Source organism: Tachypleus tridentatus, chromosome 10 (genome assembly GCF_004210375.1).
Source record: "Tachypleus tridentatus isolate NWPU-2018 chromosome 10, ASM421037v1, whole genome shotgun sequence".
In the NCBI taxonomy this organism is placed as follows: domain Eukaryota; kingdom Metazoa; phylum Arthropoda; class Merostomata; order Xiphosura; family Limulidae; genus Tachypleus; species Tachypleus tridentatus.
The window spans coordinates 131,973,888-131,998,701 of NC_134834.1; the positions used below are offsets into that span (position 1 = coordinate 131,973,888).

Sequence of the window (24,814 nt, forward strand, 5' to 3'; positions counted from 1 at the left end):
CCACAGACCCATAGTCAAGTTTGGATCGCACGAGGGCACAATAAATTTTGAGCATGGAGTATTGATCTGCTCCCAAAGAAGTAGAAGAGAGAACATAGAGAATGTTCAATGCTTTTACACATTTAATACGAAGTTGCTTAATGTGCGATATAAAATTTAATTTACAATCAAATACAAAACCTAAGAACTTTGCCTCAGGGAAGACAGGAAGTACAACAAAATCAAGATGGAGTTCCGGATCTGGGTGGATTCCCTGTTTGCGGCAGAAATGTATACAAACGATTTTAGAGTGTGAAAGTTTAAAACCATTTGCCGTGGTCTACTTCAGTATCTGATTGATTGCAGTTTGTAGCTGCCATTCAATGAACTTCATGTTTGATGACTGACATGACATGTGAAAGTCATCAACAAAAAAACTGTTTGCAACTGTAAAGGTCAGCTGTTCACTGGTGGCAATAATCTTTATAATGAAAAGTGTGATACACAGAATACAGCCCTGAGGGACTCCAAGTTCCTGTGGGAAAAAATGAGAAAGTGTAGAGCCCACATGGACTTGGAATCTGTGCTTCATTAAGAATTGCTGGATGAAAAGGGGTAAGTTGCCATGCAATCCATACAAGTGAAGGTCTCATAAGATGCCATATCTCCATGTTGTATCATAAGCTTTTTCTAAATAAAAAAAAACAGTAACAAGATGTTGTCACCTTAAAAAGGCTTCTCTGATTGATGTTTTGAGGCAAATTAAGTGGTCTATCATAGAGCATTGACTTCGGAACCCATAATGAGTAGGTGAGAGGAGGTTGTTTGATTCAAGAAACCAAATGAGGCGGGCATTGATTATCCTCTCTAAGATCTTACTGAGACAACTTGTCAAAGCAAAGAAATGGTAATTCGAAGGAATCGTTGGATCCTTTTCAGCTTTCAGAATAGGGAGTATGATAGCTTGTTGCCAAGCATCTGGATAGACATTTTCCTGCCATATCCAATTAAAGACAGCTAGGAGGATAGTAAGAGAGTTCTGGGAAAGGTGGTGTAAAATCTCATAATGCATATTATCAGGTCCAACTGATGTATTGCCAGACCAATGAATAGCAAGTTTGAGTTCCATCAGTGTAAGAGGGTGATTGTAGTCATAGAAATGGTCAGTTGAAAAGGAAAGAGGCAGATGCTCTGCCTGTGTTTTAACAGCTAAAAAGGAAGGGGATAAGTTCGAAGAGCTAGATACACAAGAGAAGAAATCCCCAAGAGTATTTGCAATGCACTGTGTATCTGCAACTTCGTGGCCATTAGATATTAAGATAGAGAGGGGGGCAGAAGTATGTCTTCCACTCACCCTCCAGTGCTGGTGGTTGAAGAAATGCTGGAGGTGTATTTAATCCAAGATTCCTTCTGGCTTTGATGCCTAACTTGTCAAGCACTGCACAGGCTTGCTGAAATGCAATGCGATTTGAGAGTGTGGAGGATCTTCGAAATTTATCCCAAGCACGCTTCTGAGTTTTCCGTGTTATAGAAGAGGCAGAATTCCATCAAGGGCGGGGATGCTGTAGGGAACATGTCGAGGTTTTAGGGATGTAACGAGTGGCAGCTTGTATAATACTGTTGATTACTGTTGCTATACAATCATCTGTGGATGATTTACATAAGATGGCAGGATCAAGTTCCGAGAGAGTAGTGAAAGAAGGCCAGTTGGCCTGGACCAACTTCCACCGAAATACATGGGTCGGGTGGTACTGATCACGGCCAATCTCTCGTAAGATGATGGGAAAATGATCACCACCTCGTGGATTGATGTCAACCTCCCAGGAAAAGTGAGTGAGTAGCGAAGGGGAACAGACAGAAAGATCTATAGTTGTAAATGACTGACTGATAGAGCCAAGTTGTGGTTCAGAAGTATATGCTGTATGGCACACCCTCTCATATCAATATGGGAGCCACCCCAGAGGGGATTATGCCCATTGAAATCTCCCAAGATTAAAAAAGGGGTTGGCAGTTGCTTAATGAGGGTATCGAGGTCTGACTGATTATAATGTGTTTCAGATGTAAGGTATAGAGAGCAAATAGAGATGGTACAACCCAAGGAGACACGGATGGCTACAGCTTCCAAGGGTGTGGTCAATGATAGGGACTGGGTGGGCACCTGCTGATCAACCAGCAATGAAACTCCCCCATGTTCCCGTCCTACACATAGCCTGTCATTCCGGTATAATGAATAGTAGTGAATAGTAACTGTATTTGTAGACTGTAGAAATGTTTCCTGCAAAGAATGGCATATGGGATGATAAAAGTCAATCAGATCTTTGATTTCAGTCCCATTTGATTGGAAACCTCGACAGTTCCATTGGATTAGTGTGGCCATGCATAATTATTTCAGAGGATAAGAGGGTAAAGGTTGTAAGCATTTTTTTTCTTTATTGGATGTGAGTTTATTGCCCCCTATGGATCCTGCTCTAGCTCAAATGGTCGGGTCTGAATTTATTGGTACATGTACCAATGATTAAAGGCACAGACAAGTGGTTTGTTTAATTTTTAGGGTATCAAGAGAGGGAGACCCCATGGAAACATCTTGACTTGAAAAAGGTAAAGTTCGGGAATGACTGAAAGGTATGGTCACGACAGAGATGGAAGGAGACACTAATTCGTGAACTATGTTGATTTTGGGAAGTGTTTCATTAAGATTTGCTGGTGAATATTGTGTAGGGGATAGGGTAAGGTCTGTTTGGACTCCTACTGTAGTAGTAGAGCAGGTTACAGCAGCACAAGTTCTGGACAAAATAGGTAATAATAATTTTCGATCCTCTGTGTAAGTGAGATTGTTAACTGTCTTGAGACGTACTTCTTTTATTCTACCCATTTAGGGCAAGAGGCAAAATAAGAAGGATGTGTAACATTACAGTTTATACAATGTGGTTCGAGTTGGCATTCAGTGGCATGATGGTCTTTACCACCACAATGGGCACAGGTCAAGGAACCATGGTAAGATTGTTTTGAATGACCAAATCGTTGACAATGGAAATATCATACAGGATTTGGAATATAAGGTCGCACCTTACGATTCAAATATCCTGCTTTTATTGTGGTGGGAGGATGTGGTATAGTAAATGTTAGTATTAGAACATTTGTTGGTTCCAGAATTCCATCTTTTCGAGTGAAAATTTGGCATACTGCTGTGACACCTTGGCTGGTGAGACCTGTGAGAATTTCCAATTCGGGGACAGTCCTTATATCTCTTTCAATTATGACTCCTCTGGAAGTATTCAAAGTGGAACGAGGAGTAACTTGAATGGGTATGTCCCCAAGGCCTTTAATGTCAGGAAAAGTTTGAAATGCTGTGACGAAGATGTTTCCACTAAGATGTCTCCCGAACGTAGCTTTTTTACCAATTTAGGGGAGCCAGAAAGCCCTTCTGAATAAAAAATGGGGACATCTGTCCTAGAGGTTTGTCACTTAAGAAATGCAAAATTAGGAATCGCAGCATAGATTCAAGTGGTGAGTTAGGCTGTACAGATCCACCAATGCATGGTTGTTTTCTAGTAGTTAGGTTTTTCTCTATGGTTTCAAGTAGTGTTATTTTTTTTTTTGTTTTAGGAGTATCCATAATAAATAGAAAATTTTTTGGTGCCCATTGACCCCACCCACGGTGGAGCCCTACAAGGGGATGCACTACAGTGCCTTAAGTGCACTGCAGCGATGCCAGGGTTTCGTAAGCACTATACCCAAACACCAGTGTCAGACACAATGTCCACAACACCCATTGTGGACGTCCTATTCTGGTACACAGTTGACCCTGGCCCAAATGGACTAGCCGATTGATCCTGAAGGGGGGGGCACCCCAAGACTGCCCGTTTACAGGAATTCAAGGCCAAAGTAGTGTGTTGGAATTGGACCCCCTCAACCACCAGGATTCTCTCCTCCCCTTCACAGGTTACAATGCACGGCACACACGCAGGTGGATGTTTAGATCCCAGAGGAGGTAATCTGTACGAACAGAATCTTCTCTGGGAGGTCCCCTCACCACATACAGGAATCCACATCAAAGGGCAGATAAAGAGGACTGATATGGATAGGTTATGTCATAAGAGTGAATGACACAAGAATTATGAAGCAAGTGATGAAATGGAAGGTTAAAGGTAAAAGTAGAAAGAGGATGACAAAAGCTTATGTAGAAAAAACATTGAGAAGACATTAGCAAAAGAACTATCACACTGGAAGAAATGGATAAGGTGATGCTGGATGGAAGAAAGTATTATCAACAGACAGCTCAATGTGTCAGGAGACACAGAATAGACTTAGTGCTAAGTATGGCTTAGAAAAGACATTATAAAACTAATTCTTAAAAGTCCTTAGAAGTGGCATCTAATTTTTACTAATTTTTCACTAACTTTCTCACCCTACATTCTTCCATTAAATAAAGATATCACAGTGCATGTATAGCATAAAAGAATTTACAGATTGATGAAATGTTTATTATGCTAATGGTTCTCTATGGATCAATTAACTTAAATCTTTTAATCATAAGAACAAAGGAAATATTAAGTTCAAATGTGGAAATTATATAAAGCAGCATCCATGAAGACTAAGCACTCAGTGCAAGGTGATTTAGTAAACAATGGTTGACTACCAGAAGTGGAAGGGAGATTAAAAGGCCTTTCTATATTTCAAAATCATTAAAGATATTATGAAGGCAAAAATAGAATATTTCTTTAGTTTATAATCTAGCTTTTGTAGAGAAAGAATTATATATGATTCAAATTTAATACAACATGCATTATTTCTACAGTTTAAAATATGAATTATTCCTGTTCTTTAAGTTGGAAAGCATGTTCCTGCCATACTAAATTCTGATAAAAAACATATCTAGTCTTAGTGCTGACTAGATTTGATCTATAATATGTAAGTTGATTAACTACACCATTTACAAAGTACTTTGGATTGATCAATTAAAAGGATATCATTATGTAATATCTCACAAACACATAATCAGTGTACTTATAATCATTACATATCCTCTTTTATATATATATCTACAAGAAGTTCTGTTTAAAACATTAAAAAATATACTAATTTGATGTAATACTTTACCATGCAAATTCTAACTATTTATTTCCACATAGTATTATTTAAAATCTGTCATTTGTTCTGATACATGCAATTTTTGAATGACATGATTAAAACAGTTGTTAAGTTTATTTTAACTGCCTTTGCATTGTCATTTACTTAAGGTAACACCTGGTCTGCCCATGGTTTTTATGACTATAATTTGTATATTATGCAAAAATGTAGACAATGTTGTTCTCCAATTATAGGTCAGGTGATATCTTGGGGTTACAATATTTTTCAAATTTGAATACAAACAACCAGTCACATGCATAGCACTAGTGATCCTAGATAAATCTGACATTACCTGAGAGGTAAGAAACTTTAAAAGTTGGGCAGTCTGCATATGATATTAAAAAAGATAGTTAGGTTTTTGATCCAGTAAATAGAATCATTCTTTGTCAACTATGCAAGTATACAATATCTGTGTTATAATAAAGATTGTTCATTTGCATCTTACACTACATCCAGTCTTCTTATTTTATTCTCAGAAACTCAGTTATTTGGAGTAATTTAGAAAACAAGTCATATATCCTATTATTCATTGAACCTATCTTATCATTCAAAGGAAAAAACAGTTTGATCTGCATGTACCAAATAGATAGACTAGATAAAGTGACTATGTCAGGAAATATTAAATCCTTGTTTCTGTACAAGTTTTTACTTGGTTTCATCACCAATGATCATATAAAATCTAAGCAGTGCTGAAACTATGATAGCTTATCAACTATCATTACTTATATGTTACTAGCTAGCATACCATCCATTGGATGGGTAAATTAAAAACGTGTTTGTAATAAAGAGTAGAAAACTGTGCTTCTATTTCTGTTAATGTAATAACATTAAAAGTGCAACAAAAATACAGGGTGTTTGAAAAGTCCCTGTGCACTTATATATTTATTAACATACATGTTTCAATATAGAATACAGGAGGTAAATATGAATGACAATTATAAACAATGTTGAAAGTGACTCCCGTTGGCATCAATACAGGCCTGGATCCTTTTTATTTTGTTTCTAAACACCGCTATCAGTTGCTGGCTTGAAATAGACTGAATAAAATATGATTACAAAACTGCACAGTGACTTTCCGAACACCCTGTATATAAAGGTACCAATACTGAAAAGAAAGACATACTATTTTCAATAATTCAATTAGTAGTGGTTACACAGTTCATTCTAATGCTGAGAGATACACAACATTGGTAGTTTTTCTGAAATTAGTTTGTTTTTATTGCCATAATTTCTCTTTACAACTTCTTTTGTGTACAAACTCAAAACTAAACAGAAAATGTAAATAGTAAATTGCAAAACAATAATTTTTAAGCATATCTGAAGTGGTTTTATCTTAAAAAAATACTTCAATATGCTCATAAATTAATGTTTATCAATTTACTATTACATTAGCATAATGTGCTTACATGTCTAAGATAATACAAAGGTTAGAATTCTTCAGTTTTAGAACAAAGAACCTTTAATTATTATATTGGGATCACTTTTTAGTTTTTAGAATTTTTTAATGACTTGAAAAGATGATCTAATGTATGATAAGTCACTAAAACTACCAAAAGAAACAAAACAATTCAAGCAATTCCAGTCTATTTTATTGAACAATCACATAAAATAAAAAGTGATTTATTATCTTGGCTATCAAGGTAGAATTTTAGAAATTCTAACTGATGGAAACAAATACAATGTTCTCTGCCCTAACAAATCACTAAAAACCCAGATAAAGACAAGAATTTTTCAACTTTGATTTTATTCTATACAGTTGGTTTCATTTTTCAACTCACTGGTAAAACTTCTGAATTGTATGGCCTTTTTTAAACAATTTTCAGACATAACACAACTACAGAAAATATATCGGTTACTACAAAAAAAAAAAAAAAAAAACGTTTTTGTTAAAACTTTACACTGGCTGAGTTAATCAGGACCAAAACTTTATTAAACCAGGAGTGAGCCATCAATTCTTCTACCTCATTTGATTTCAGAATCAGATTTATATTTGCTACCCTTGGAAAAAGTACACAAGCTGTTTCAGATTTTATTTCCAGTCAAAATAACAATATTAACTTCCTTGGAATATCCCTTAAACTTATTCAACTTTTTGTAACATTTATAGTTGAGAATGGATACATTTAGTCTTATGGAAGCTCATATGAAACATTTAACAGAGTCATTTTGGGAAACAAAATGGCTGTACCATTTGCAGTTTTATTTGTACATACTTTTGAAACTAACACACTCAATGAATGAAAAAACAAGAAACTCATTTCAAATTCTGGTTCTAACATATTAATTACATTTTTTTATATTTTTAATCATGAAAAAACCTCCTCCTTAATAAATTTTTAAGGTCCTAAACACAACTCATTCACTCATGGAATTCATATTACATCTGAAGTTTCTTAACAAAAATGTAAGTAATTTTGGGGGAAAAAAGATTCAAAGTTCAGAATCTCAAAAACCAAAAGAAAAAGAACAGGATTCTAAAATTATTACTTACATTATCCAAACTCTGTGAAAACTGGAGCTAGTATAGTTAAATTTTAAAAAATGAACTGATATAAACTAACAGAATTCAAAAACTAATGCTTTAGCAGATCTGAAGCTGCTAAGAAATTACAAAATAAAGTCATTCAAAAAGGGCAGTTCACTTCTTTGGCCTGCCCATCAGAACTGAGCAACATGTTTGCTTTAATAATAAAAACCAAGTTACACATTCTGCTTATTTGCCTAAACAAACATTACTTATGAAATAAGATATATTTTAATTAATAATGATAATAAAGATATTTTATCTTCACACTCATGACCCAGAATAGTTTGTCGTATTGTTCACACCACAACTGGGAAAGAACGTTTCATTAGAATACTATTAAAAAATAACATTGGAAACCAACAACAAAGCAAAAACCACAACCAAGAGAAAACACAGAGATATCCTTCTTACAAAGGAATGCAAATCAAAATTCAGTGAAGTCTGGCATTAAATTCCTAAGCTATCCACTGTAAAGTATAATACCAACAGTGTAATGTAACTTTGGTATTTTGATTCCATGTTGAAAACAGATACAAAACTATCTGTATATTGATTCAGTTTTCTACTTCAGGTTTCACATAGTTCATCTCTCTGTGTTATGTATTGTACTGGTTTATTTGTTGTAAATACTCATAATTGATTGTAGAAATAACACAAATTTACAAATATTTACACAATCTCTCCAAGAAGTAACACATTTGTGTACATTGTTAAGTGAGAGATAATCCAAAATGCATCTTAAAATATATTAAACATGAGAGCTGCAAGAATATATATGCATACATGTATATATTCACATATGCATACACATATGCCTTCAGTAACACATCTTACATTGGTATGTTTCTGCTAATATCTGATACAGTACTACAAAAATACTAATAGAAACCTAAACAAATTTAGAGCATTCTTTTTTACACAGTTGAAAAGATCTAATATTTTATGTGTTTGTTTTTGAGGTTGTGTACATACATGAAGAAGTTGTAAAGCAAAACACAGGATAATAAAAACAGATGTTCTTTGGAATTATGAAGTTATTTCTCTCTGAACTATGTCTTTTCCAGTTCAGTCAGCAAGACACAAATTATTGTATTTATATATTTTCTCACATGGATATACTCTCTTGGCAGTTTTACAAATATGTTTTAACTAGTATCAAAAGACACACAGAGGAAAGAGCATTATTTTCTCCTTTAAAATGAAGAGACCATTGTTTCATTGAAAGATTTATTCAACAAAACACTTATCATCAAATCTTAATATTTTGTATTTTATGTTAAATTATAAAGAAACAAAGAATAAAGCAAAAGAAAGGAAATGGAAAATAAATTATTACCACGAGTAACAAACAAAACAATTTTGTAGTTAATTAGTATTTAATTTTTAAATAAATAATATTTACAAACCTAAAACACTGCTAGGACTATCTAATTTTAAAATATGTTAAGTAAAATTTTAAACCTTATACTAAAATGGAGTTGGTATATTCTACTACTAGAGTGTTCGTATTAGAATTAACCCTAAAATATAATATTATGATATGCAGGGCAGGAATATTTTTTTTCAATTCCACACGCTTATCATAATTTTTTTGTTGATTGCAACGTACCCACCCCAGTCATTCCTTGCTTTATGTGACAACTCTGCTATTTGAGAGTTAAAAATCTTAAGAACATGTTTCTTGAATTCATTCACCTCACCTTATGACACCCATTATCATTCTTGTATTTTAACACCTTTTCTTCTTTAACTTGGCTGAAATTTATCAGAACGGGTACCATTTCTGTATTCTGTTTTTCAAGTTACCAATATTTTTTTATTCTTGTTTATTTCAGTTTTAAAAAATGGGAATTAATTTGTAAAAAAATATTTGCAAGTTAAAAGAAAAAGAGATTACAATCAGTGTCTCTAGAATATCATACATCATGTGAGCAACTATTTCTACTCTGGTGTCTGTTGTAATTTGTTCTGAACCAGCTTAATCATTTGTAATAATATGGTCTTGTAGGACCCATTTTCTACTCGTGGATATTTCACATGGATTTTTTTTTTTTTTAAATTATAAGATCACTTTGAGCAATCAAACAAAATTACTCACCTGGAAAGCATTAGGAACTATTCCTTCAACATGATTCTGTGCTGGGATCTGAGGGGAGACTACACATGATTGATTTGCAACTAGCTGAGCTTCATGTTCATGAGATGGATACCTAGCTATTTGTGCCAATGGTTGATTCTGATATGTAGGTGGACCTTCTTTAACTTCAGATATTGGTGGTGTTGCTGGTTGGGTGGGTCTTCCTGAACTAATTGTTCCATTCTGAGTATTAATCAAATGCTTCTGTTGCTCAATCAAGGTTGACTTTTGGGTTTGTGGTTGAGAGGAAACAGGTGCCTGTTGATGTGAAGTGGGTGCATGAATCTCCTGAGTCTGGTTTACAAGTGTTTCCTGTTGATTATTCTGAACCTCAGACTACAGAGTGAAAGGCATATAGAAAATGTTATCTGTATGTAGGTAATTAAGACTGGCAAGGAGTGAAAACATTACTGATAAAATCACAATATTAACTCATGTATAATGTTCATATTCTTAAATATTGTATTTTTTATAAATTTATATGCAGTGAAGTTGTAATGTTTATCAAGGAGGCTTATATAATGACTGAAAGCCAAGCCTCAGTCACAAATAAATAGTATTAAGTTACTAGAATATTTTCATATTTGTGCTTGAATGTAATCTTATATGTTTTTAAATTTGCAGTTCTTACAAAATGAAAAATCTCACAAAAATCTTGATAAACTAAAACACAATTTAAAAAATGAAGTATTATTTCACATCGGAAAAGGATATGCAAAGAAAAAAAGAAAGCAAGCTGATTTTAAATAGATATATAAGAAAAGAAATAAATGAATATTTATGAACTGCAGAAAGCAGAAATTAGAGAAATGATGGCTGAAGTCCAATTAAGATTCTGCATACAATATGTTAATAACAGGGTACTAAGAAAATGTTTTTGCTTCTGCATTTAAAAAGTATTTGTATTTAAATTAGATAACAATGATATATGTACCTAACTCATATTTTATATATGGATGTAATCAGTGAGTTTCATGTCGGACTTTATGTTACAATGTTTAAAAATATTTTGTTTTTTTATTTGCTTAATAACCATCAAATCACAACCATCAATTTTAAAGTTAGAAGATTTCTGTTGTTAAATGTTTTAGCTCATATAACTGTTATATGTCTAACTTCAAATCCTGTTTTGATCAAAGATGGTGATTTAGATTGCTATTTATCATCTGTATCTGCTAGTCATATCCAACTAAATTGATTTTCTAACTGTGGATAAGCATTTCAAATCTCAACTACTTGCTGTATTTTCAATAAGGCACAACCAAAAGTATTTATTTTCAAGTTTGATTATGTAATTTAAATTGGATTTTATAATTCTGCATGTTTATTCTTTTATAAAAAGAATTTTTTTCATTAAATTACACTGCACAACCAAGTTTTTGCTTCTTGAACACTGTAGGATGTTCATTATAGATTTTTGGCTGCTGATCACAAAAATCACATCTAAATTTGCCCATCACGCACAGTTTCATTGAAATCTTCAGTTTTGTCAGGACACTGCTACATTGGAAAATCGATATCAGGGCAACTGGAATTCGTCAATGCTTGCTGACTACTGTCGGACACTGCAACGTGATGCACCGGACGTTGAATACAAACGAAAATTAGGAGCAAAACACTTTTAATTATGTTGAACTTAATAGAATATTAGAAACATAAATGCAATTAAATACATTATTGCTGGTAAACAGTTAATTGTCTATTTCTCAGAGTTCCTACATGATGAAGCAAAATCAAAACTATATTTGTGCATACCAACCAGGTACCTGTCACAATCAGCAAAAACTTTTCAGGAAGCATACCTTTTAAAAAAAATTGTTGTGCAGTGTTATTGATCTAATAAATCTCAGTTTTTATTTACTTAAGTCTGTGGTGTACACTAAAGGTTACAGTAACAATTATCTCTCATATTTTAAATTGTGCAAAACATTTTCTTTGTATACATCTAAGCCTCATTTTTCTTCACTTACAGGAAAAATACTTTGAAACTTTTATGATCTACTTAATATTTATTAATATAAATATTTGCAATATAATGTTTTGTCTTAAAACATAGAGTTGAAATAGCTACTTATGTAGTCAAACTTAAATACACTTGAGATCATGTGTACACAGTTGATTCTGGACGACTTTGGTTTCTAGCTAAAACTTATGTATCGAAAAAAGATTTAAGTTTATTTAAGCTTCTGTATTTTACTGCATTAAGTTTAATTATTTCAGTTATGTACAACATAAATGTATTTAATATGTGTAAATTTATTAAGTTATAGTATTTACATATGCCAAATCTGATGAACAATGTACATGAAGCTATACACAAGATAGGTCTGCTTTGGTGCTTCGTAATTTCACTAAGCACGTACAACCTTGTCAGGTTTTTTTGGGTTAAAGGCAGAAAACATCATTAACAGATGACATAAGGTAGAGTAGTCATAGAAGCTTTTATAGTTTGTTTGCTATTACTCATTAGGTATTAGTAGCTTAACTGTTACTGCAGATTTTTAGCACCTTTTCTAGCAGAAGTTATTACATAATTGGTCTAAGTTTCTAATATGCAAAAGTATCATCAAATTTCTCCAAGAGATTCTGTTTTCATGGATGTCTATGCCAGTGTATATTTTTTTAGAATATTTTTAACAGAAATAGTTAACTTGAAACTATCTGATCTTATGTTTAAAATATGCTTTACACTTTCTCTTCTTAGCAACATCAAATTCTTTACCTATAAAACAGTGCTGATGGAAACTTTGCAACTTTGCAAAATACACTTATGGGGTATAAAAATCAACATAATTTGAAGCAAACTTCATGTTTTTAATTTAACTTGGTTTTATCTACAAAGTTGGTAAAAGAAAATTATGTTTTGGTTCACACTAAAGGTTGTGACACTATTGAGTTGTAGAACTAAAACAATGTTTACTGAGTTGGGTTAATGTACTCTCATCTTATTAGACATATAAGTAATAATTTTTCCAAATGCTCTTAGGCAGCATGAATAAGAGAATTAATTATAGACATAAATCTATTGAGCCAGAAAATTTGAAGATTATAGTGCTACTGGCTTTAAATATATCAATGACTGTAGAAAACCTGGATAAAAGTTTTAAGTCACAAAAATACATGTACAGCTTCTGTGTTTTACATTTGATTATGTTCAATACAATAACCAGAAAAATATAAAAGAGATAACTCCTACAAAGAATTAGTATCAGAGAAACATCAGCATAAATATCAGAAGTTATGCAATAAGACTGAAGAAATTCATGTTGGTTAATAAAGGTTGTGCTGTATTTGAAATTACTTGAATAGTAGAGCAAGAGAAACAACAGAATGTTGTACAAAATTTTGAACAACATTTCAAAACTTGTTAATATTCTAATACAAACACTTAAGTCATTTTCTTTAACACTTTTATCACTTTCCAATAAAAACAAAACTTTAATACAGCATTATTGTTGTGCTGACTTTAACTTCAAGGCCAGTATATATTGCTAATTATTAGTTATATATATCATTCTTATAATATGGTAACAACAGTACATGCATGTAACTGATCAATCCAAAGTATAATAGATACATTTTTAAATACTAAGATTAATACATTATTTGGCATTTATCACAGCTTGATTATGCATTTCTTGATAATTATAAGAAACATTTTCTGATGTTCTACACACAATTATGTTATCAAGTTTTAGTTTAAACTGTAAGAGTTAAAAATAAATTATGTAACAACTTATTTTTCAGATGTAGCATATAATTTGTCACTAAACTTGTGAAACTCTAATTCAAAAATAATTTCAAAATTAATTTGTATTTTTATTTCCATTTTATTACTATTTCCCACCACACATAAGTAACAAAATGATGCAAAATGACAGTTGTAATTAACATTTTGACCTTGCTTGATCAGTATCTTCCTTATTACTGCCTAGTTTTGTTTCAGGTTTTCTTTTTATTTTAAAAACAATACATTTTTCTGTGGATTTGAATTTCATGCAATAGTAGTACATCTATGATAGTTTTTTTGTCAATAGAAGTTTGTATGATGATTGCTCAGATTTAAGTTGAATTTATATTTGAGCACTTTATGTTTATGGTTTTGTTTTATAACATACGTTTATTTCACGAATAATTAATTTTAAATGTATGTTCAAATAACATGCACAACAAAAATCTATGGGAATTTAGTATTCTTTTAGCCCCTTTGTGTTTAATCAATTTATTTATTTATTTTTGTTAATTTATATTTTGATTTTGACAAGAATGGTCTGGAAGAAATTATCATTTTCTTCTTTCACATACCCCTTCCATATCATTTTTTACTTCCAAAACACAAGGAGAGATAAAGAGAACTAACATTTTAGTTTTATTAGATAGTTCTCAAAATATGATTTCTCAAAATGTTTATGAAAAATTTGGATAAACAAATTTTGACAAGTCTAATACAGATGCATCTGCATATATTAGTTTTATGATCCAGATAACTATATACTTATTTTGTAAGCACTTTATATTTTTCCCACCAAATTTAAATTGCAGAAGTTAGAATATAAGTTTCTTTAAATACAATCTTCTTATACACAAGATTTTTGAATTATTTCATTTACATATAAATTTACATACAATAGATTCAAGTCAAAATTCATAGTACCAGACTATTTTCTGTGATGAAAAAACTGATTCTTGGTATTTTTTAATGATAAAAAATCTAAGAAAAAGTCCTTGTCTACTATACTAGACAATCAACCTGCAAATCCAAGTATTTAATACTTAAGAAACTTTTTGACAACAGAGGCTAAGTATGTTATATTAAAATAAATTTTGGAGCCTCATTACATCATTACATTCCATATGGTCTTGTCTGGTTATGTTCCAACATTCTTGTATCTTGACAATAGTTTTGTAGTTTAGTTTTCACTACAAAAGGAACAATTGTAAACTTATGTATGAAGCACACCACTCCACTTTAAAACTGATTGAGATACACAAATGTTGAATGTGAGGTATGAATGGTTGCTTTATCTTGACAAACAAATATCATGATATCTTCATTTCCACAAAAAACCCTAGAATTTATGTGTGGTACTAAAGGTCCAGACATTATTCTAATAGTAAATATGGTTCACTTTGTTATCTTTAGAATGAACACAAAGATCAAACTTACTCTTATAATAGTATCTAGTGATAATCATGAAATAGTAAATATGGTTCACTTTGATCTTTGTGTTCATTCTAAAGATAATAAACTTACTCTTATAATAGTATTTAGTGATAATCGTGAAATAGTAAATATGGTTCACTTTGATCTTTGTGTTCATTCTAAAGATAACAAACTTACTCTTATAATAGTATCTAGTGATAATCATGAACCTCTCAAAAACATTTTGTATTTCTTTCACCAACTGGTTGGTAAAAAAAATACCACAAGGCTTATTACAGTTATCAAGGTACACATACATTTTATTGAACATCGCCATAACCTATCATATATTCCTGACCAGGTATCATTCGTACAGTTTTCCACAGTTGGTCTTTCTCTGTTGGACATATTATGGAAGCAACTTGTGCCACATTACCAGATGGGGATCTTTTTTTTTTTTTTATTGTGCTGTGTTCTATTGTTCAGGTCATTATGGCTTCTGCCATTGATCTTGTGTTTATGATTTTTACCTATTACAAGATGCTGCACTTTGTTTACCACAGCTAAGGTACGAATTTAGCAGGTCTCCTAGAATGTCTTGGTGTTTTAAGTTGATCTACATTTATTTATTTTTCAATGACACTAACCCTCTTGCTATGGGTTGGTCAAAGTGTAAGCAGCTTGTGCATTAAGAGATTCAAGAAGAAAACATGAGATGTGCATCACCAAGTGATTTTCAACATGTGGTATAATTATTTATCAGACATGGAACAAAGGGCAATAAAATAATAAACTTAAGTATAAATAGATGTACACTGTTATAAGCTTTAAGCTTTTTATGAAAATCAATTGTAGTTTTATGTTACACTTCATAATTATTCTAAAAAGTTAATTCAGATTTATTATATTTTTTTATTTTTTCTAGGGACTAAAAGGTAGAGAAAATATAGTTTTACTGAAAAAGTTTAATATTTACATCGGATGTTTCACAGATTATAAATAAGATTTGACAATTTTTAGATGGATAAAAATATTTTTAATATTATTGTGAAAATCAGTTTTGATTAATAGCATTCAATACTCTAACTCCTTATTTGTGTTCATGGTGAAATTTTTAGTAGAAATGCTCAATTAAAAAAAAAATTTTTTTAAAAACAAACAAAAGATTTGTTATGTTTACTGAAAGCTTGTCAAAGTATGTGAAGATACACAAAATATATTAAAAGTTATAGTATGAAATCCTTAATGGTTACTTTAGGGTTACAAGGTCAGTCACACTGACCAAGCCCTTATCAAGAGGGTTATGTGCAAGGGTTATAGACACCTTGGAAATTTTAATTTCCTACACTTTTATGATCTGAATGTAAGAACATTTTGCACAGAAAAGAGCTGTTACAAAAAATCTTCCTCCCAAAAGAGGATGTTTTGCATGGCATCATACTACCCATAAAATGCCAAATAGTTTGATACATGTCTTTCTACTGTGATTTCATAAGTTGTGTTTCTCATGTGATTTGTTGATTTCAATATTCAATCATTTTAATATAATTTACTCAGCCTTCTCTAAACCTAATTGACCAATGAATGAAATAAAGACAGCCTTACTATGAATATCTGTATTCTAAAAAAAGTTGGAAATTTATAAGTATAAACCAGCTTTTGGTTCTTTGGTCTGAAGGAGTACAACTGCCCTAAACATTATCAAATAAGATATTATCTATCTTTGTGACTCACTAAATCTTACAGTTTTCACTATCTAAATTAGTAACTAGTGCACAATTTATTCTTTTCCTATTACTGGCTTAAAAAATTATATTCAATGTACTTTAGTTATAAAACTACTAACTAGCAAAACAAACTTTAATCTAGCTACTCAGAATATAACTACATTTTTTTTCTTTGAATGGTTGTTAGTTAAACAAAATGGAGTGAAAGGTTTGAATTTTTGAAAATTATATTAAATTTCATATTTTTCAAAAACATTTTCAATTACGTTGTCATATTCTGAATTACTGTGGAAACAGAAGTCAAGTTTTAGGTCCATCAGATGTTAAGGCTAAGTCTAAATACTGCATGAAATTCACAGGCTGTCATTCTGAGAATGACATCAATACAGCTAATCAGTATTAAAGAATATAAAAAGATAACTGGTAACAGCATATGGGTATTTATACTCAATCTCTTCATGTCTACTGCTGCCTACCTAAAAACTTCTGATGAAAAGTAAATTAACTATATAAATGAGGACTAAAGTAAAAAAAAAGAAAATACAAATATTTGAAGTAAGCAGTATGATCTACAAATTCCAAGGCCAACTAGTAGTAAAACAACATTTGCAGCTTACAAACTGTGAGAAAACCTCATAGTTGGTCTTGTTATCTATTCAGAAAATTATGCTGTTAATATACACTTAACAAAATTGAGAAACAGTAATAAAAAACAAAACAAAGAAAGTCTCATTTACTTACATATAGTCAATGCTTCTATTTCAACAGATATGGTTTAAAAACTGTTGAACACACTTGCTATATAGAAAATCCATTACATTTACATAATTCTGTTACACGACTAGATCTGTGTTAACAGAAAAGTGTACGATTCTTCAATAAATTATAAATCCTTCATACAAATTTAGTTTAATTACATGTTGTGACAGACATATATAGTTTTTTAGGTACATGTGACAGTCATATACAATATTTAACTGTTTAAACCAATAAATAATTATTTGCGCATTCTACCAGAATTATCTTCACGATGTTGTATGAATTGTTGCTATAACTTACAGTCTAGTTATCAAAGGTGGATAATTGTATAACTTGGATCAGTTTCAGCCAAAGAGACATAAATGCTATAAGATACTGTCACAGTCTGATGGGTAAATCAATATTTCTGACTAGACACTAGCAGCATCCTTAAACCCAAGAGGAGTTAAAGAACTAGGCCTTTTTTCTTCTTATTTCTCTACTAAATTCTAGCTTTCCATTACTTTTACCAACTGTCAATTTTCCAAATCTGAATACAGGAAACCATTTAATCAAAAATATAACAAATACAAAAAAATTCAAATCATCCTAAAGCTCTTAAAAAGATGTAATCAATAACAAGAAGGCTATTAATATGACTCCCAGATGTTGCCAGCCATTATGAAATTTGCAATTCATAATGTTGAAACTACCATACATATCAAACTGACATATTTTCCCATATGACTTGCATGTTTATTAAGTCTTTCCATTTTTTGGAGTTTTAACTGAAATAGTAAAAAACAACACAAGGAATGTACAATATTCAGGAATCTAGCCTATCTCCTATGCTACTGAGTCTACCTCAATGCTTGTTTGTGCTTTTTAGATGAGATTATTATTATTATTAGTAGTAGTAGTAGTAGTGACCACAAGGTGCAACAAAAGTTAGAATCAAGGCTATGGCACTTAAAGGAAAAAGAAATGACAGTTGGAACTAGGAAAGGAGAATTCTAAGATTTGTAAAAATTATGTAGCAGAGATTGTTTTGAAAAACTTTGAAGTTTGCAGGCTCAAAAATAACTTACAAAATGGAAAGGAAAAAATCTAGCTCTACATACATATACACAAACCCCAAAAAATACTGTGTACACATTTTCACATCAGGTAAAGCATTTGTCCTATGAATTGATACCTTTTCATTGATTGAATCATCATCTTCACTCTCTTCACCAGAAGACCACACCCAGTCTCCAGTTTCAGTTCGATGGAGACGACCACTAGCACCACGTTTTCTATTGTCTTTGAGCTAAAAAATTTACAAAATTTGAGCCTCCAAAACATTAAGTCTGACATCATAGGAAACCAATTTATAAAAATATATTAAAATAAACACTGAAATTTGACCAACATGTGTTGTATTATGCTTAATATCCAAGTATATTTTCAGTCTTTAAAATCTACCACTAAAGGAAGCTAACCTAGCCTCTAAACAATTTTGAATATCCAAATCAATTCCTACAAAATTCTTTTTCATCCATATGAAATAAGTGAAAAGGAACTTGCGTTTCCTCATGACTTACATTTTTGCCCATTTATACACTTTTATAATATATCTTTGTATTAAGGCCAGAAATGCACACCATATTTAAAAAATTGTCAACAGTACTATATAAGGCTACAATAATCTTGTCTTAGCAGAGGGTTTAAGGCTTTACCAACAATTATACCCAAATCCTTCTTTATTATTAAATGTCTATGCTCGTTTTACACAAAAAGTAAGATTTTTCAATGTTTCATGCCCTGAGTTTGTAACTTCAAACTTTATGCTAGTGAAAACTATTTGCCATATTTGCACCATTAACAAAAAACCATCAAGGCCTTTTGAATCTTTATAGTAGAAGCACTGTGAACAGAATCACAGCTCAATATTTTATTATCACCAGTAAACTGAAATATATTTTCTAAGCTCTTCTCATCAATAGTAAAAATAATGGACAACAAAATTTGTAAAACCCATCTCCTAACATATCCACAAAAATGCCAATTTATGAATGTTTTTTTGTACCAAACCAGTTTTCTATCTACTTTATCATTCCTAGTGGCTTAGAACCTATTAACTGATGTATTGTGAGTTACCCTATCAAAAGCTTTCTAAAAATAATGAAAAACAACATCAACAACATGCTCTTATTGAAAGATAGGAAGGTACTATCAAAACAACTCAACTAATTGTTAGGACAAGAAAACCTTTCTTTCAAAAGTATTCTAGGAATGGTTCACTAAAAATACCTTTCCAAATGCTTTTCTAGAATTCTGATGACAGATTCTTATAATAGTTAAGCTAATAGGTTTATATTTTTACAGATCATACCAAGACATTAAAAAAAAAAAAAATCGAGATCCATGCTGGTTACCTCAACAATCAGTAGGAAGTTCATAAGTATCTACTGGTTTTAGAAAATAATACTTGCACATCCACTGAAGCTTTGCTACGTTTCTTTAAAATTTTAAGATATTTAAAGTCCAACTTTCTTTAACGTTACAAAGTAAATCTGTTTAGGTTCGTGGACTTTATTATCATGCTTTTCAAGAACAGATACTTTTCCATCAAAAATAGAAATTTTAAGAAAATTTCCCTAATTCTTAAAGAAAGTTATATTGGGAATATTTTCTTCACCTTCATAAGTAAAATGTATATTATTTTTCTCCTGTGTATTCTTTTTACATAAAAATCTCCCTTTAAAATGCTTTTTTAAGCCAACAATAAATTTTTCAGTTTCAAGATCTTTTTTTTTAAAAAAAAGCTTTATTCTTTATTTTCAAGCAAATCCACAATGGACTATTTGCTGTGTCTACTGTATTTAGCCAAATCCCATATTTTAGCACTGTAAATCAGTAAATTTACAACTGTTCTACCAGGGAGACTTTTTAAGAAGGCAAAACTGCCTTAATACTCCAGTATAATTTCATATTCATCCAAAATAAAACAAACCTTTTTCCTGTTAATCTTAGTTTTCTTTTCTTGTTTGTGCTAAAATCAGTAAAAACAGTTGGCTTTGGAATCATTGTACTACCTGTGAAATGTGATGAGGTTAAGAACCAATATATACCCTCCCCCCTTTTTAGTTTCAAACCAGAAGTTAATAACTTTCACACCTCACTATTAAGTCTATTTAAGTTATTTAATGTATTAGCCACTAGCTCAAAATTTACCACCTTCAGTGAAAGATTAAACCTAAATTCCACAAGCAGTGCAAACAGAAACCAAAGCACGCCTGGTTGTCTTATAAGCTAATTCAGGGCTTATAAGATTTTCAAACCAAAATCACTGGCAGAAATGGATGTGGATTATTTGAAACTAAAGACATTAAAAATTAAGATACAGATAATCAGTAACACAAAGATATTTCAATAAATGTAGCCAAGTAAGGTTCAAATAATGGCAAAAATGTTAATTTTGCCCCATGTACAGAACTGTCATACTTGAATGAATAAATAAATACAGAAATAATATACTTATAAAAAAAAAATTCAAATTGTGTTTATGAAACACTCATGTTTCCATTAATGTTTTAGTGTATCTTTAAGTCCCCTGTATCTTAATAGTATTGACCTTTGACCTAAGAGCTTCAAAAGTTAATCAAACCTAGAATTTTATTTGTATTATCTGTTGTATGCTTTTTGTTAATATCCATTTATCCTGCATGAAAATGTGTTTACATTGTTGGGAAAAAAATTTTATGTGCCAGTAACCTTTGACCCATGACCTTAGAAAGCTATTTAGGTCTACAACTTTGTATGTAGTACCTGTGGTATACATATAGCCAAAATACATCTATCTAATCTTTAGATATTTTGTCCACAAGATCTGAACACATAAATGTAAAGATGGATGGATGGATAAACCAATATGACCTATTCTGTTTTGTTAAACTGTGGGGGGCATAAAAAACAAAAGTTGGCATTAACCAGCCTAGTCAGTGATATTGTAGTTTGACAGCTCCTACAATTCCATTAGGTGATGACTATTTCCAGATTTGAACCTAATAACAAAACATCTTTAACAGTTTTTCCAAATCCAATTGGGAGGTGTGTGTGTGTGTGTGTGTGTGTGTGTGTGTGTACATTGTATATATTTTGAAACTTTTTAGTTTATTTAAAAAACTACACAATAAAATTACTAACTTTTTGAAAGAATTTTAGCTTAACATATATCCTAAATCAGATTCTTTTACTTTAAGTATTATACTGTAAGAAAACAGAATAAAATGATTGCACATTTTACAATACACTTATTTTACTTGCAGTAGAGAAATTTAGCTATCAAAAATTATAAATATCAATATCTGATTGTATTTAGTTTATAACAGCTAGCTCTGAGGCATTAACATTTGAAAATATTACACAAAACACAGTAATGCAACTTTACCTTCTGAGCTCTAGTCTCAAGAGTTGGTCCACAGGAAACTAAAGTCTGTACCAAATATTTTTTGTCCTGAAAATGTTGTAAAAAAAGAAACTGGGAAACAAATTTCAACAATCGTGTTCAATGGATTTAAAGTTTATGGGCTGAAAAATTAATATTAACATTAAAATTGGTTCAAATTAATTTATTTTATTATATTTTGTTAAAAGGAAATTCTGGGAAAACTAACTTTTATACTATAAGAGAATTTGAACATTACTTTTAACTTCAATGCAAGATCTCTCCATCAGCTAGAGGTGCCTTGGTGGCAAGGTTTGGAAGAACAAAAAATCCAGGATTTCTCAGATTTGGGCAAAATGTGTATAGGATGCAGCATACTGGGAGATATGATAACAATTTAAATTTTTCAAATTGGACAAAAATTAACCAATTTAAAGATTTACCATATCATTAGTAGAAACCACATAATTAATGATTGTTTTTCTTGTTATGTAACTCACAGGTTCACAAATGGTCTAGCTTCTTTTCTTACACACAGGAGCATCTGTTTCACAGACCAGAGCCCAATAGATCGTCAATAGATAGCTCCAAATCCCATTGAACTAGACTAGAACTTTGCTATACTTTATCACCTCATCATCAGTCATCATTATTCCTTCAATTACCTGCATATGCAAGATCTGTAAATGTAATATTTGTATTGCAGTTGCTACAGATATGATCACAATGGACTTGTTGATAGTCCTTGCTAATGCAATTTCTTTACCAAGATTAAAGATGTTGACAGCACCCCAAAATGAGTTTGCTGTTGATAAGGAAAATAGTGATAGCAGAAGTAACTAGATCAAGACCAAGGTTTCTAATTTCAAGTAACAATGAAGACTGGTTGCATAATTTCATGTGAATAAAAAATTTGTGTGAGTGACTGCTTCTAGTAAATTGGTGTACCCACTTCAAAATCTTGTGTCTGTTTGAATGCTCATAACTTCCAACTTAAATTGGTTAATATCATATAGATGACTGCATATTTTGATACACCAGATTCTAGACTTTCCAATGATGTATGCAACAATCCCTAAGAAACAATTATTTGAACTTCTTGTTGTGCCACCCAAAAGCAACACTTCTGTTTGAGGAATAAATCCTGTGTTATGAAAAACACAATATAAACCAACAACTAAACCATGGTAACTACAAAATTAAAATGGCATATCAACAAAATGATTTAGCAAAAAATCAGCTATATACATTTAAAATGAACAAAAATACATAAAAAGATAACTTTTCTGAGCTTCTAATGATCAGTAGAATGACTAGGTCAAACATTTACTACTTATTTTTATTTTCATATTTAAATTTTCTGTTTCAAAAGAGTTTTTGTTTATAAAGTTTATTTTAATTATAACTTTTCTTTAGACACTAATTATGTTGAATATTCTTCACAGTAATTGCACGTATGGTACATATTTCTCAGTTTATTTTTGTTTATGACTGAACTTTTTTGAAACTCTATGCAAGGGAGGTAAATTATTTTTCTAAATTTAAAACAAATTGAACTACTATCTAACGGATTCTATTTTTAATTGCCTTACCATCAGTAAGCTTAAAATAACAACAAAATTATCAACAAATATACTTTAAATTTGCAATACAATTGTAGATACCATATTAAGCATTTATTAAATGTTTTAAAATCTTTGAAATTCCATCTTCAGTAATCTAAAGGTACAAAACAAACACAACTGTAATTACAACAGAGATATGATATAAAAGTATGACAAAAATAAACAAAAAGTGTGTAACACATTAAATAGTTAAAGTAGATTTAAATTAAGTGAATAATGTATATTATTTAGAGATGGAAGTAGAGTTTTATGTATAATGTCATTTTTATTAGAAGTTCAGTATAATGTTTAGCTGTTGAGAGAATTCTAATGTTCAAGAAAAAATTTAATTTCCTGTTTCCATAATGTGTTTATAGATAGCAGAGTTGGGAGGGTTTGTAACCTTTCTTCCAGTTTTAATAGATAAGCCCATGTATTAAATTGCTTATACTTTAATGTGACATTTGGTTTTACCAATATAGGAGGCCCTACAGTCTCTGCACACTTATTAGTAAATGACATGTGAACAATGGAGAGTCAGCACATGACCTTTATAGTAAAAAATATTTTTTAGCCTGAAATTAGGTTTAAAATTACTTTCTGGTCAGTTTGAGGATAGTAAGAGTTACATAATTTTTCAACTGTTTCACAAAAAGTGAGATGTAGATCTGTCTTCCAAGATATGGTAAGCAGGTGAATAAAGGAAGTTTGGTTACAGTGAGTATCTTAGGTAGCTTGGCAAACAATTAGATAAGAATGAGTAAGTTATTTTTTCCAAGAAATGTTCAGCTGTTTCAAAGAATAATGCTTTTTATGGAAGAAACTTCCTTGTGAAGGGCTAGATAGGAAGATGTAAAGTTTTAGGATATATTTAGTAGGCATAGAATAAGATGGTATTTCAAAGAAAAGTGTATAAAGTGGTCAAACTGATTAAAAAGGACATTAAATATGTTTTTATGATAGACAAGATTGAAATGAACATCCAGAACAGAAATAGAGTTATCTATCTCAATTTCAAAAGTGAAGTATATAGATGTGTGTTCTGAAGTAAGACAGTCAAAAAACATTGGACAGGATCAGTAGGGTGGAAAATAAGGATAAAATCATCAACATACCTTCTAACGAGAAAAGGCTTAAAGCTTAAAGGACAGTGTCAATTAAGTTCTATTCATGGTGATAGAGAAAAATGTTGGCAAGCAATGGACAAAGGAGGAGGTGCCCATACCAATGCCATTTATCTCTTCATATATTGTTAAAAGAGGGGAAAAAAGTATTTAGTCGAAAGTTCAAGCACAGATCTGAAATCAAATTTAGAATGTCCATTAACAATACGAAAGTTTTCATCAAGGAGAATATTAGTAGTAAGAGAAGAAATTCTGAAGCTAGACATGTAATTTTTA

At 31.2% G+C, this 24,814-nt stretch overlaps 1 protein-coding gene across 1 annotated transcript in view; it reads right to left on the reverse strand.

Moving 5' to 3' along the window:
- LOC143228508 (serine/threonine-protein kinase OSR1-like) overlaps nucleotides 1–24,814 on the reverse strand; it is a 69,274-nt gene that overhangs the window by 18,397 nt on the left and 26,063 nt on the right. Inside the window, 3 exon segments of the mRNA XM_076459757.1 lie at nucleotides 9,735–10,109; nucleotides 18,577–18,690; nucleotides 21,814–21,879. Of these exon segments, the coding sequence (XP_076315872.1) occupies nucleotides 9,735–10,109; nucleotides 18,577–18,690; nucleotides 21,814–21,879 (555 nt within the window).